Raw genomic sequence first — 15119 nt, forward strand, 5'->3', positions numbered from 1 at the left:
AGTTAAGGCACTCCGATGTATTTAACTCAAAAATATACTCCCTCCTTTTATCTACTCCCTCCTTTCCGATTTATATGGCTCAATTCAAAAATCTCACCAACCAAGGTAGGTGATGAGTGATGGAATGATTTTTGTAGTTTGCAAAACCATATAATTAATGTGCTTGTTTTCCTCAAATAATTGTGTATACCAATGCATTAATTGCAGTGCATGCATGCATAAAGCACATGCATTGGTCAATTTTCTTTTAATACTTACATGCAATGATTTAATAAACTTTGAAATCTAAACATGTGATGGAGAACAACCAAATTGAGCCTTATAAAACGAGAAAATTAAAATTCTGAGATGAGCCTTATAAACCGACAAGGAGGGAGTATATTAGACCTAATGCGTTTTTCTGGACATCCTTTTACTATTGACGAGATTATATAACAGTACAAAGGCAGACGACCGAAGCAGCGGGATAGTCGCGGTTACCACCGAAAGAAGTCCTCACTGCTACCAGTCTACCATCACTGCTACCCTCGCATGGAGGCGGACGGCGCCGCCGCCGCAGCGGCTACAAAGGGGAGGGAGGCGGAGATCATGGAGGCCCTCCGCGCCCGCGTCCCCTTCTTCAAGAAGCAGGCCGAGTGAGCGCCTTCTCCACCTCTGCTCGTTTCCCCTTCTCGGACTAGTTGGTTGTGCGGGGTCTATGCCTTCTAGGGTTTTTGTCGGGCGACGCGCGGCGCGCGGCGCGAGTTGCTGTCCGAGGGTTTCGGCGACGGGGATGGGCAGCTTCGGAGTTCGAATTTCAGTCTGTCGCTCGTTGGTGTATGCTCTATTGTTCTGGAACCGAGGGTTTTGGTCGTCTGGATTCAATTTAGTCTGTGCGATGATGGTGGTCGAGGCAAGTAGATGCAACAGGCTGCATTGATTCCAGGTCCGTCCAGAATGTGGCACAGTACCTGTAGCTCCTAAGATTTACTCCCTCCGTTTCAAAATAGATGACCCAACTTTATACTAATCATCTATTTTGGAACGGAGGGAGTAGGTCTTAAGGGGGATGGAAAGGAAGCTCTAGGGTTTTATCCTTTAGACAGAGGGAACTGGAACCTCGTGGACGGTTAATTGTTGTGTACTGCTGGCTTTGTCGATTTTGTGGGCACTTCATTGCTGTGTATGGGTACATGTGTTAGCCAGAGGGAATGGACCTTGGTGTCCTGTAATGCAATGTGCATGGTTGGTTCTTCCTCTCCGCGGTGTTCTGCAAAGCTGTTGCAACTTGCAAGTGCTATACCAAATGCAGCCATTAAAGGTTAGTAAGGCCTAGGAAGCAGTTTTCTTGTGAGCAGGCGGCACTCGAAGAGATCATGACAACTTAAGGTGTTTCTGTAGACCTGAGTGCGTCGGGTAGTACCATCCATCTATGCTTTCTAGTCTAGAAGTAGAGGCCAGTGTTTTCTTCTTCCTTAAAGGAATTTTGGACGATTTGTGCCCTCTTGTTTTGCTTGGCCAACGCAGAAGAATATAATACCGATGTTTCCCCTTTTCAGCTCCTTGACTCTTGAAGGTGTGAGGAGAACATTGGAGAAGGACATGGACTTGAAGATAAATTCACTTGATCCTCATAAAAAGTTCATTAGGCAATGTGTAGACAAGGTATGATGGATGATAATGTACATGGGCTTTCCGATGATGCAATAATTAACATGGAGAAAATACCACAAGTGCAATTAATGGTTCCTAATGTTAACGATATTTTATCTTAACTTTGTTAAATGTTACTTCTATTATTTACAGAAGCTATTGGGCTAAATTATATAAAGGTATCCGTGGCCTTTATTGTTTTTGACTGCATGGAAGGTTAATTGTATTTGTTTATCTGCTAAGAAGGTAGCACTGATTATTTTGCAAATAGTGTATTCTGCAGATCGGCTTATCTTTTGACTAAGAAAATGAAGTTATTTATCTTGGAATTGTAGACTATTCCTGCATAGTCCTTAGTAGGTCGTAGGTGCCAACCTGCCGCCTGCCTAGCTCTTACTCTCTTCAGAGCACTGCATTTTTTTTCTTATTCCAAAAGTGTTATGTCTTACTACAAAAGTAAGCATGGACGATTGTCTCCAATTTAATCAAGTTTATTTAAAAAGTAGGCATTGTAGTTGACTAATTTATCTTCTTTTGTAATGCAAAGTTGACTGATTATCTTCATCAAAATAATAATGTGACTACTTACATGAATGTGAAAACTGAGTACCCATAACGTATTTAATATTTTGTGAAGACACCATAATAACATTTACTTGATATAACACACACGTCGTAGAACAAGCACTTTATAGTCCATTAACCTGTACCTATGACTAGTATTGGTTCGATTGCATGACTAATTCCAAATTTTTGATACACGCATGGCTAAGCACTCTAGGCCATGCAGTAATAAGCAGTAGTTTTTTTGCTATATCAGATGACTTGTCACTGAGAATGAAATCTGCTTAACTTAAGTGGCTGTTTGGATTGTGACTATATTTGCCATATATTGCCACATGATTTTTGCCACACTTGCCACACTTGTCTTACTTGAGTTGTTCAAATTGTTAGCCACACTTTGGCTTGCCTAAAGGAATCTTGCCACACTTTTTGTGTCTATGACATGTGGGGTTCACTGCTCATAAAAAAAATTCTTGCCTTAGATGTGGCTAGAACCAAATACCTAGCTAACTTGGTCAAACTTGCCTAAGGTGAGGCGTGGTAAGGTGTGGCTAGGAACCAAACAGCCCCTAAATGCATGGAGATCACCTTTTTCTATTGATTGAATATCAATGAGCAGGAGCCAGGAGGATATTTAGAGATTATCATTCATATGACAAGTTAATAAGTGAGAGATGAATGATCAGGTGCAGTATGTACTTAAGCTAGATAAATTTAATTGCACTTGTATAGCTAATATGTTGTTACTTTCAACCGTTAAACCTTTGTGTTCATGATTTTGGTCAATTCGTTGTTGAACTCAAAATTTCTGCGCCCAGATTTTGTAACTGGGGAACTTCAATCATATATATTTTTTATTTGATAAAATATTGTGATAGTTCAGATGTTAGTTCCCTTAAGTTTTGTTTGGAAGTTCAGAAAATTAGTTCCATTAGTATAATACTCCCTCCATTCCCAATTGTTAAATTACTAGTTTTATCCCAATTCTACAGGAAATTGTGCTGATATTTTACAACATCAAATATGTATAGTACGGAAATATATTTTATGATGGATCTACTAAATTAATTTTGTTTTGTATACGTGGATGTACTTTTTCTGTAGACTTAGTAAAAAGAAGTTTGACTTAGGACAAAGGTAGAATTTCATTTAATTTGGAGTGGAGGCAGAAGTATTTTTATTTCTTAATTTCAGATAGAACCTGCTAGGTTTGTATTCATCACATACTATTTACTCAGATTTCTGTAATGTTCACTTTTACCATCCGTTGTGCACGATACCAGGTGTTTTCTGGTTGTGACAATGAGAATACTGATAATGCATCAGAGAGGGCTGAAGCTAAAGTGGATAACTTATCAGAAGATGCCCAACCAATGTCGGTCTCAAACAAAATCTCCTCCAGTCCTGATGAGCAGGGGGCAAGATCCAGTAAAACCAATAAAGACCCGGAGGGGGTGAAAAATCACAGTTCTGGTAGTGATATCACCGAAGCTATGATAAAGAAAGCTATTGACAAAAGGGCTTCCTATTTTAGAGAGAACTCAGAGTATGTCTCCTTGACCTGTCATTGTTAATCTCCGCTGTTACTGTTTTGAAAGCTTTGCGATGGCCAGCAATTACTAATATCTTGCTTGAGTATAAGCATCTACCTTTACCTCATGACATAAGCACTGTTAAGGAGTATTAGTATTAGTCTAGGAGTTCTATTAGGCTATGTTTCCTTTCCTTGTACCCCAAGTCATGTGTCATATATATATGCCCCATGGGCTATGTAAAAGATATAAGTTGCATATTTCCTAACATGGTATTAGAGCCTAGATTTAGGTCTCGGGATGTCGCAACTCGTCCTCTCTCCCGATCAAACTTTTTTTCCGATCTGTGTCACGATCCGCACACCCCTTGTGCTAGTCTCCTGACTCCTCTCCCGATCGATATTCTCGTCTTCCATTCCATGACCTGTGACGGCTCTCCCCTTTGACCCCGGTGGAACTCAGCCCAGCCATCCCCTGCATCAACTCGGCTCCGATTGGATCGATGCGCCGCTGGACCTCTACGTACTCTCTGTTGGGCAGCCACGGGCCGTCTCCTGGATTGGGACCCTCGACGGCTGTCCGTGTTCTTCATCGACAGACGCTCCTGTGACCCCAGATCGAAGCCAGCCGCTACCCCATTGATGTCTCCTCATCCAGATAGAGCGACACCCGGCCGTCTTCTCAGCCTCCCTGCTCTCCGCTTGGGCCAGCGCTCGGCTGCGCACGAAGGCTGCTGCTCCAGCCGACCAAGATCAATCTGGCTGGACATGGTAACGCCCGCGGCTGCTTTTCGTCGCAGGACACGCCTGCTGTCTTCCGTCAACAGGGTGTGAAGTGCAGGTGCCAGCTTGCTTCTTCCACCCACGTTGCTGCCTTCCTCCTTCAGGCTGGCTTCCACACAGCTCTCCTCTGCTAGCGTGCATGCCTGACAGTTCACTGCACAGCGTGCTGCTCAATTTCTGCTGCTGTGTGCGCTGCTCTAGCTGTGTGCATCCACAGGCCTGCTCGCTTGCTGCCACGTGCGTGGTTCATCCTCTGCTAGTTTTCCTGGCTACTGCTGCTACTTGCGTGCTGCTCTCGCTGCTGCTTGGATGATGCTGGTCTCCTACATCTACTTCTATCTAGGGTGTTCCTTTTTTTGGCAGATTAGTTTTCTTTGTTTTCCGCTGCGTCCACCAAATCCGTTGAAATTTTGTATTTCTCATGTCATGTGTGTCCACCAAACTTTTATCCGTCAGCCTTTTTCTGGTCATTGTCCTCTCAGTAGGATTTCTGTGGCCTCTCTTTGCATTGCTGATCTAAGCCCATTATCTTGCCGCCGAGCTTATTTCGTTGTCGGTTTTCATGGGCCATGATTCTTTAAGCAATGCTTCATTCTCTTGATGTGCCATCTTCTTTTGACAACCCATCTTCTCTTGATATTTCTCTTGTACCTTCTATTGATGCGGTATCTTCCTCTGATGTGCCATCTCTTCGTTATCCCCTTTGACGACTCGACAGGTTTTGAAGGCATATTTCCTAACAAGCACATATGTCAGAAGTATTGGCGTGAATGTGATAATTTAAAATTGTAAAATTTCTTCTGGGGGCCTGTAGAAAGTAAAAAGGGGTCAACCATTCCATTCGCGATAATTTTAGTTGGAAGACATTATTTCGTATTTCCATAGCATTGTGGAATATCTTTTCTTTTGGGTTTGGGTGTGTGTGTGTGTGTGTGTTCATATTGGAGATACAGTTTTCTCTTCCCATGACCAGTAAAAGATGATGCTTCATGGGTAGTAAACAGTTATGTTGCACATTGTCATGCTATAAAGATTTATTTCCAAAACAGGCAATATTACCGTCAGATGGAACTTGTATAAGTCTGGTGGAAACTTAACATGGGAACTTGAAACGGTCAACGAGATTTAGCTGTTTGCAGTGATCTGATTATTTATTAGGAACCGTGATAATAACAGACTATTAGAGCATCTCCAACACGCGCTATATAAGCCGCGCGCTGAAAAAGATTACTATATAGCGCACGCGCGACCAAAAATAGCGCTCCAGCAGAAGCTTAAAATAGAGCACGCACAAAAACGAAGCTGCAAATTTAGTGCATGCGGGCTGCGGGGCTGCAAATTTGGGGCGCCGGCCCGGGTTGGGCGCTGTGTTTTTGTGCGTCTGGTAAACCTCCCGCATGCAAAAACGCTATTTCGGCGCTGCAATTTTTTTTTAGCGCGTCGCGCTAGCCCGCGTCTGTTGGAGATGCTCTTAAGTGCTCTAGCGTGTCGCAGGTCTTTTATCAAGCATTTCTAATAATAACTAGCATAATACCCGTGCGTTGCCACGGGCGACAAACATACGGAAATTGAACATTTGGTCAGAAGGTCATTAATTCTACTTTGCAGATTTTGACCACGATACATGTGCAAGTTTCATAGTTTTTTTGTTCAAAAGATGTCCTGCTAAGTAGACAATGGATATAATACCAGACATCTTAATCTTCGATAAAAAAACATAGAGGTAAGAAACTCCTACATCTATTGATAAAATAAAACTGCAATAAATTAGTCTAATTGAAACTATTATACTCCCTCCATTCCCTTATACAAGGCCACAAACTCATATTACAGGTACCAAGATAAAATTTAATGACTGCTTTGCAAGTCAATTTTCTCTCTCGTTAACTGGGATCATTAATACGCCATAAGCATGCAACGAATGAATGGGAAGGGAGTAGTTGAGTGTCATTATGACTACATGCATGTAAGTATTAAAAAGTTGCTAGTACGAGGAAACATCATTAATTTTTGTCAAGGTTACTGTTGGTGGCCTTGTATTGATGCAAAATGTATTTTCGATAGTGGCCTTGTATAAGGGAATGGAGGGAGTATCATTCCTACAAATTCAGTACTCCAAAATGACACTAATATGAACTTTAACTAATGTATTCATAAGAAGTGGCTAAGACTGACGAACTTTTTGACCAATACCATTCTGATTCGGGCATATTGTTAGCTCCTCCCTGGCTGATTCAACCTTGGTGTCTCCTTGTATTCTAGTAGACCAGACAAAGTAATCTACACAATGTATTTTAACTGCCAATGCCAGCAACTCAGTAGTCAAATATCTTACATATAAGGTGAAGACAGGTGACTCGGGATACCAAAGCATGCCCATATTTCATCGCATCGACGAAGGTAAGGCAGCAAAAAATGGCCTTGTCTCCAGCTCTGCCCTGATGTATGATGGGCTTCACTACGCTTCTGCTTAATCCTAGGCTCAATCTCAAGATCTGAAACAAAAAAGTGACTCAATCAACGCCTAGCACTGGGTGGTGAGTTATTACCTACTTTTCTACTTGTTCGTACATAAGAATAATATGATCTGTGCAGCTACAACTATGACATGAAGAATCAAGGAGAAAAAGAATGAATCATGTCCATGTTAATTTGCGAGCAGTCTGATGTTTATCAAGTTTGCAACATGTACATCATAAAAGATTTATAGGCAAACACCAGAACACAAGATGTAAATTAGCTCTCTTGCAAGTTACCTCAAAGATAAATATCAGCTAAATTAATATGGCTACTCACTCTTAACTCGCTTATCCATGTATAAAAACATCTCCTGTTCATAGCTCACACCGGAGAACTCCTCCGCCCTAAACTGCCAGGCTCCTCCTGGTACACTAATAACACCATGGGGGCGCCCAAGCCCTAAATGCGTGCATAAGTGAGGCATTGTTGTGCTGCAAACATGGCCAGAAAGCAAGTGTGTGTCCACTAAATAACAGCCCAGCCGGATTAAAATAATGGATATACACTCTTATCATTAAACAAATGTTGTGTGTCCACTACAGGTGCAGAGGTGCCATCCTTTCCCTTTAGCCGCCCAGTATACCTCTTCTTAGCATCGTCACCATCAACAACCTTGCTTTTGTTTGCCTAAAGCCATACAGAAAAAATAATGCCTATCAGGGTTGTTCAACCCTCAAGTGTTCTGTTCCATTGCCAATCACACGTATCACTTGTACCTACAGAGGGAAAATTACCATACGTCAAGCATACAAATCCAAAATGAAAGTCTGTTATGAGCACCATAAAGATAAAAATCATCCATAGCATTTCAGTGCATAGTTGCACACTCTTAAAGACAAAAGTTAGTTTCATACAGTGCATTACCTAGGAACACCATTTGGTGTACTGAGCATAACAATTCCAATTTATTCTATGGCTATGAAATGCCTAAAAGTGAGATTGCGACATGAAAGCAAGCACTCAACAAGGTGATGCCAGTGGTAAGCTCTCTCTGCCACTCCATTGTTGGAGCTTAACTCTTCCAAGCAGCAAAATGATCGATCTCAAGTTCTCAACCAGCAGGATAGCAACATTTAAGGTGTAGTTGTGCCTATTCATATGCCCGGCATTCACACCATGTTCACTTCGGCATTGAATCCTAAATTGATCAAATTTTAACATGTATCAATTCTTTGCCCTGGTTATTGAGTAACATTTCTCATGATTCACCATTTCTGATGTAATTAGGACATATTGTGGAATAAAATGTCATGTGATTCACATATTCAGAGCGAGAATAGGAGGCTAGCAAAATTTCAGGGACAGTTTGGTGCCATAATAAAAGCCCCATAACCGGATCACTAAACCTACGGATTGACCATATCTAGTGAACAAGGGCAAGCATAGTTTTGCACAAATAAATGGTTGCCATACATGCACATGAAAGGCCCAAACAATATAGGGCGAACCAAATAAAGAAGGGTTGAATCAGCAGTCTCACCATCGTCTCAAGGTTCTTCTACCTACGTCCTTCTCTCACCTCCTCGTGAGCAAACCCACCGCCCCATCCAAATCCATCTCATGCATTGATCGATCTCGCTACTAATCATCAAAAACCGAATTCCCACCCTGCCTTGTTGCTATAAATACCGTTTTCCCTTTCGATTGAGCTCCACAATGATCTAATTTATAAATCAATCTGGTATCCTTGTTTTGCTTTTCCACTTTTCCTCAAAACTAACCATATGAAACCCGGCATGGCCTCCAGATCCTCACCCTTCCAGCTTTCCTGATGATGGCCTTCTACATGTCCTACACAAATCTAAATAAGAAATATGATCAAACTAAAGAACTCCAAAAAAGATCAAAGCATGCGATGCAAGCAGGAGAGATAAATGGCACACATCCGAGCAGCTCACCACATTGGCAATATGTCCGAGCAGCTCACCACATTGGCAATACATCCGAGCAGCTCACCATAGGAGAGCTCTCTGAGGTACTTGGGGACAAAGATGGCGAGTGGGTGCAGCCTGTAGAACCCCGGCGTGGCAACATACATGGGAGGCTGCTTGACATGGCATGCTGCGAGCCTATGTCGAAGGTGAGGCTTAGTGTCGGCAAGATGATGCAGGTCTCCAGTCAGCTGATGGAGATGCGTTCCACGGGGTACCCATCGATTTCTAGCCGCCTTAGGCTTTACGGCTGGGGAGGGGTTTGGAGGAGCAGCAGCCGTGGAGGTCACCACCTCGTCTGACTTGCTCCGAGCGGGATTGAGGGCGAGGGAGGAGCTGTCGGCGGCGGCGGCCATCTAGGGGGGTTGGGCCTCTTGAGTGGGAAGAGGTGAGAGGGAGCCATCCGACTTATGAGGGATTAAAAACCCAATGGAGGAAAAACCTATTTCACGCGTAAAAGAAGGCAGGAGAAAAAAAATTGGAACGGAGAAGGTAGGGGAGGGAATCATAGGAGGGAGGAAAACCCTGGAGGCAAGGAAGCTAACGTACCAACTCCCATTTAATAGTGAAGATTGATTGCATTTGCATTATAAAGTACTCGTCTTAAAGTGAATTATCAGGTACTGACTATTAATGTACGAGAATTTTTTTATCAAGTTTAATTATACACTTCAACATGTCTTGTTCTAATTATGCTTCAGATTTTTTCATAATTTCTAGGCATGTCTATTTTATCTTGCCAAAAGCATGTAGGTTTGTATTTACTTGACTTTGGTTTGAATGTTGGAGTCTGGATTAAATCTAAATGAGGAGAGCATAAGTGACTTTTTACATATCATTCCAACATCCATTTTACCTGTTTGTAGCGTGTTTGATTATTCAGCATGTATTCACAAAATGAAGCAATGCAGAACTCTTACTCTACTAGGAGTTCGACGGACTTTAGAAGAAGACCTCAAACTTGAGAGGAAAGCTTTGGATGCTTTTAAGGATTTTATTACGAAAGAGTTAGATAGAGTAAGTTTTAAATGTGCATTAGAAACATGTCTATTTGGTTAGCTCATGTGGTGTGATGCTTGAATTAGCTTTAGCTTAGAAAGGCTTTTTTGTTTCTCTTATTTCTCTGTATGATAGGTTTTGCAAGAACCTGAAAATGGAACAACGGATCATAGTAAACAGGAGGCTTGCAAGGATGCTGGTCAGAAAACAAGTAAAGGCTCTAAAAGAGCTCGTCAAGACTTTGATACCTCTGAACTAAATAATAGTCATAGTGAGAAGGAAGACAGTGATGAGGATGTAAGGCCAATAAAGAAGGTTTTTATTTGTTTTTTATGTTGGGTTCTGGATACTTGTTCTCTCAATATATTAGTTTTACCGTTTTTATATTTTGATTTGCACAGAAACAACAGGCAGCTCCAGCCCATGGCAAACGAGTAGAACGTCTTAAGTCAGTAATAAAATCTTGTGGAATGAGGTAATCCTTTTTTGGATACTTGAATGCAAGTTGATGCATTTTGAAATAATGAATTTTACTAATGTGTTTTCTTAAACTAGTGTGCCACCTTCTGTGTATCGGAGGGCAAAGCAGGCGCCGGAGAGCAAGCGCGAGGCTTGTTTGATAAAGGAGTTGGAGGATATGCTTGAAAAGGAAGGATTGTCTTCACACCCTTCTGAGAAAGGTCCAGTTCGTTGCTGAATTACTTATAATTATTACACGCGGAAGCTTCTGTTAGTTGTTTCTTTTTCTAAAGTTTATATGGGTAGCATTAGGATGTTAGGTAATCGAATTATTCTTTGTGGAGAACTCTCCTTGGGTGCAGGATCCAGCGGTGGGTGCACATGGTTGTGAATCTGCCCACCCGATCCGAGTCTCACTTCTACCTTGATTTAGAAATTGCGGTAATGAGTCTTGTCCCTTGCATCTTAAAACAGAAAAAGGAAAAAATACCGCGTGTTCGTCAAAACTATGAACATTATGGAAGGTGTTTGTTCCCAATAATAATATATACTGCATGACTGAATTGTGATGGGATAATCTCGTTCGAACTCTTTTACCTTGGAGAACTCTCCTTGGGTGCAGGATCAAGCGGTGGGTGCACAAGGTTGTGAACCCACCCACAGGGATCCGAGTTTCTGCCTTGACTAGCAAAGCGTTCGTGTGTTGCAATGAATAAAAAATAAACCACCACGTGCTCATGAATCTGAGAAACAACTTAGTGTACTTTTTATCACTCAAATATTGCATCAGTTAGATGCCTTATATTCTTGAATAGTATCTATGGCGGACCATCTCCAGGTAAATGATGAGTACATTCGATGAGCAAGAAATATATGAGATGCGTCAAAAAGCAGCAAGTAATAATGATGATCTAGAAACAGATTCTGGCCAAAAAACAGAGCACGAATGCTTTGCTAGGCTGATGGTCCATTGGTCTTCTGCATCCGTGCCTATACATACCTTTAACCCGTTGTTGGTGCTCCATCGTTCTTCTGAACATTCTTTTCCGGATCACCGACACAAATCATGTTGGCCATCTCCACAAAACACCACCAGTTGGATTTGCCCAAGCAGGTTTGAGCTGAGCTCCCACCATATTTTCCTTTCAATCAAGTCTTGTCTAAATCATCTAAATGCCTGCAAATAAAACATGCATCTTTGGTAACTTTTTCAACAATTGATAAAACCAAACCAATCTCATGTTAAACCATTTTCTTTCTGTAAATTATTCTAACAAACACATGGCAAGCATATTAAAAGGTATAAATCTCTGCCAAGCATTTTTATCGAACTCTCGATATGGGTAGCTTGATGCACTGATAAAACAAACAGTAGGGAGGGGCAAGGAACGAGGCAACCTGGGATCTGAGAAGGCTGTTAGTCTAGTCGGCTTCAACAGATGGGATAGCTTCGTCCCTGTCCTCGCCACCCGTGGCTCTAGGGGAGTTGTGGTTTTGAGGGCAGCTGCTGCTGAGGTAGAACAGAAGGGAGAGTGGCTTCTCCGGCGGGACTCACCGGCTCCGGGGTGGAAGAGCTCTGAAAAATCGAACCTGAGATCGGCTCCAGCGGCTGTGAACATGGGCCATGGCAACTGAGCGTGAGGAGGGAGGCACAAAGGTCATCCCATCTCCTGGGCTCACGACAAGGAAGCTGCAAGCCGGGAAGGTGACCTCGTTGGCGTCTTTGGCGGTGAAGGTCACCAAATTCCGAGGGGACGACGGCCATGGGAGGTCAAGGCGCATGAACTTCTCGTGCATCTTCTTGCGGCGGCAGTTTGGAGGTTATCCCGTGAGATGGCGGAACGCTTGCGGTGAGGTACGCCAACTTGCCATCCACTGCCCACCAGTCCGACTTCATCGTGGCCTATCACAGAGGCTGGGCCGCCATCTGCGACCATCCAGTGCCATCGGTGATGAAGCCACCTCAGTGGTGTGCCTAACGGCGCTGCGTGTGGATGTGGGAGATGGCGAGCGTCTGGCCCTGTGACCCTGTCTGGTTGTGCAACCAATCGAGAGCACGTTCCAGCCTCACCTGCGGTCCTTCTTTCCCCCTGTGTCCGCCTCCGATCTCCAATTCCGTTAGCACCAGAGAGGCAGTTACGAGAGCACAGGAGAGCTCTACATAAGAGCAGGGCAGTTGTGCTTCGGTGACGCGAGGACCCGGGCGTGTATGTTCTTTTTTTTCTGTTTCTTTTTCGCCCTAACCGATCATGCATGTAGTTTTTCTCCTGATTTTGCGATGATATTTTTTCTCCCATTTTTTATCATGCGGGAAGGAAGGATCTCAGGACAGAAGACAAAACTCTCTTTATAGTAAGTAGAGATTTAGGAATAGTGCATTAGTGAGTCTTGAATCTTAAAACAGAATAGGAAAACTATCACATGTTTCTTAAAACTATGAACACTGTAGAATGTGTTTCCAAATAATAATATATGTGACTGAATTGTGATGTGGTAACCTTGCTCCTGAACTCTTTTAGCTGGTTATATATATTTTTTCTGTTGTGAGTGCTGCCTGGAGTTAATGTTTAGATTACTTGAAGCATGTCTATGTTACATGTAATCAGTTGACTTGCCTAACTGTTATGCATTTTTTAAACAGAAATTAAAGCAGTGAGAAAAAGAAAGGAAAGAGCAAAGGATCTTGAGGGCATAGACATGAGCAATATTATTACGAGTTCTCGTAGGAGAAATGCATCTAGTTTTATACCCCTGCCAGTGCCTAAAATTGAAGCTGATAGTGACAGCGATGATGATGATGATGATGATGATGATGATGATGATGATGGTGAAGAGGAGAATGTGGAGGGTGGAGATAAAGGTGACGACGACGATGCAGAAGCTGGAGATGGATCTGCTGATGGTATGATTCAATTCAATAGTTTGTAACATTTGAATGTACTGTCAACAGCATTGCTATTTACAACTTTCTTTACTGTTGTATTGAGGAGAAGCATCAATTGTTGTCTACATTAACTTTTTTGCGATGAAGTTTGAAAAAATTGAACTTTGAAAGATATGAACCTGGCAGGCAGCACTAGGTGGGGTTTTAAATGTTTTTATCACTTTTGCACCTATATTTATCTTCTTTTGTATCCTGCAAATCAAGTTTGATCCTAAAACTTTGTAGTGGCATAGAAGTCAAGACATTTTTCAGTTTGAGAATTTCAGGAAACTTTACATCTGTTTTCTGTAGATTCCGACGCTGACTGGTAAAGGAGTGACCATGATTCAAATTGCCTAAAATATGTGTAGCTGTGTGAGCCACACAATCTAATGGGAAAAAAGATAACTTTTTGATTCAAAGGATTTCCATGGGAATTTTGGAGGGTTGAAATCCTTGGGGAATTTTCATGTGCCGGTCCTTTGATTCGTAGGTACTGAATCCCATAGGAATTTTTCGTAAGGATTCCATTGTACTACTACATTTCAGCATCGACTCAAACCTGTTGGAAAGAATCCTTCGCTTTTCCTGTGAAGCAATCAAACAAACCAATTTCTTGTAGGATTCAGATGGACATGACGTTGCAATCCTGTATTTTTCCTATTCCTGCATTTTAAGAATCTTGTGAACCAAAGAGGCCCTTAAGCATTTTCTTTGTTAGCGGTTTACTATTTTGTCATTCTCATGCTAAATCTACTAATGTAAAGCTTTATGCACTGTCTGAAATGCCCATCTGTTTCTTACCAAGTGACAATTCTATGCATGTTCAGATGCTGGAAACGGGAGCGATTGACTCTTCTCGCGTTACTACAAGGTAGAAGGAAGTAGTTCTGGCCTTGGCTGGTTCGGGATGAAGCCAGTTGTTCAGAAGTTACTTTCTGGCATCTTATTTATGCTGCCGTTAATATGGTCACTACTATATTATTGACTGGTCTTATTTATATTAGACTAATACACCAGGCAATCAATTGCTGTAGTCCCTTAACCTAATGTATAATATCAGGCGTGTTATCTTGGCAGCTGGCTCAGATTCGTGTGTTCATGGTAGTTTGAAAGCTACATCAACATTACGTTTGTTCGATGTATGTGTGACGTACCAGAAGTCGCATCTTATCGGTTTTGAGAAATTGTCATGTCTGGTGCCCACTCGTGGTGATTTTGTGGGTAGGGATTATTCGTGGCATTCCTTGGCGTAGTCATATTTCGTTTAGTTTTATGGCTGGTCTGATGCAGGCGAGGAGCTCCGATGTTCTTTGTTTCTTTAGCAACAAAACTTAGGGAGTGTTCGGAGTCCCTCCGCTCCCAGACTCGGCTCTGCGGAGCCGGTGAAGTTGTAGGCTAAAATATTAGAGTTAGAAATTAGGTGCTCCGCAACTCCTCTAATTTCATGGATTTGGTGGATATCTGAACAGGGCCTTACTTTACTGAACTCTTTTAATTCCATGGATTTGGTGGATATCCGAACAGGTGATTAATGAGGGACTATGCAACGGTGCCGCACACTGTGCACTAATCCGTTGCAGGACGAGCCCAAAAATGCCAAACCCTGTATTCGCTAATCAAAAGCAGAACGGGCGCAAAAATCTATGGCAAATAAGCAAAAGGGCATGCATCCCGATTCCAGGTCCCATTGCTGAAAAAGAATGTATGAAGATTTTTAACAGCACAATGCAAATTTATTCAGAACACAGGGGATGTGATGACAGTGGAAGCAATG

General features: G+C 42.3%; 1 protein-coding gene across 4 annotated transcripts; it reads left to right on the forward strand.

Annotated features, from left to right (window-relative positions):
• Positions 1-449: 449 nt before the first annotated feature.
• LOC125551416 (inner centromere protein A-like) lies at positions 450-14430 on the forward strand. Of its 4 annotated transcripts, none has more exons than XM_048714652.1 (9): positions 450-635; positions 1539-1644; positions 3480-3742; positions 9828-9978; positions 10096-10275; positions 10362-10435; positions 10516-10640; positions 13061-13321; positions 14173-14430. In XM_048714652.1, exons 1-9 carry the CDS (start codon positions 532-534, stop codon positions 14193-14195), a joined length of 1287 nt encoding a protein of 428 aa, XP_048570609.1. In that variant the 5' UTR covers positions 450-531; the 3' UTR covers positions 14196-14430. The 4 variants fall into 4 exon arrangements, with proteins under 4 accessions (XP_048570609.1, XP_048570610.1, XP_048570611.1 ...); XM_048714653.1 differs by having other exon boundaries at positions 10096-10257; XM_048714654.1 differs by having other exon boundaries at positions 9873-9978.
• The last annotated feature ends 689 nt before the right edge of the window (positions 14431-15119 follow it).

The sequence above is a fragment of the Triticum urartu genome, chromosome 4 (genome assembly GCF_003073215.2).
Source record: "Triticum urartu cultivar G1812 chromosome 4, Tu2.1, whole genome shotgun sequence".
In the NCBI taxonomy this organism is placed as follows: Eukaryota; Viridiplantae; Streptophyta; class Magnoliopsida; order Poales; family Poaceae; genus Triticum; species Triticum urartu.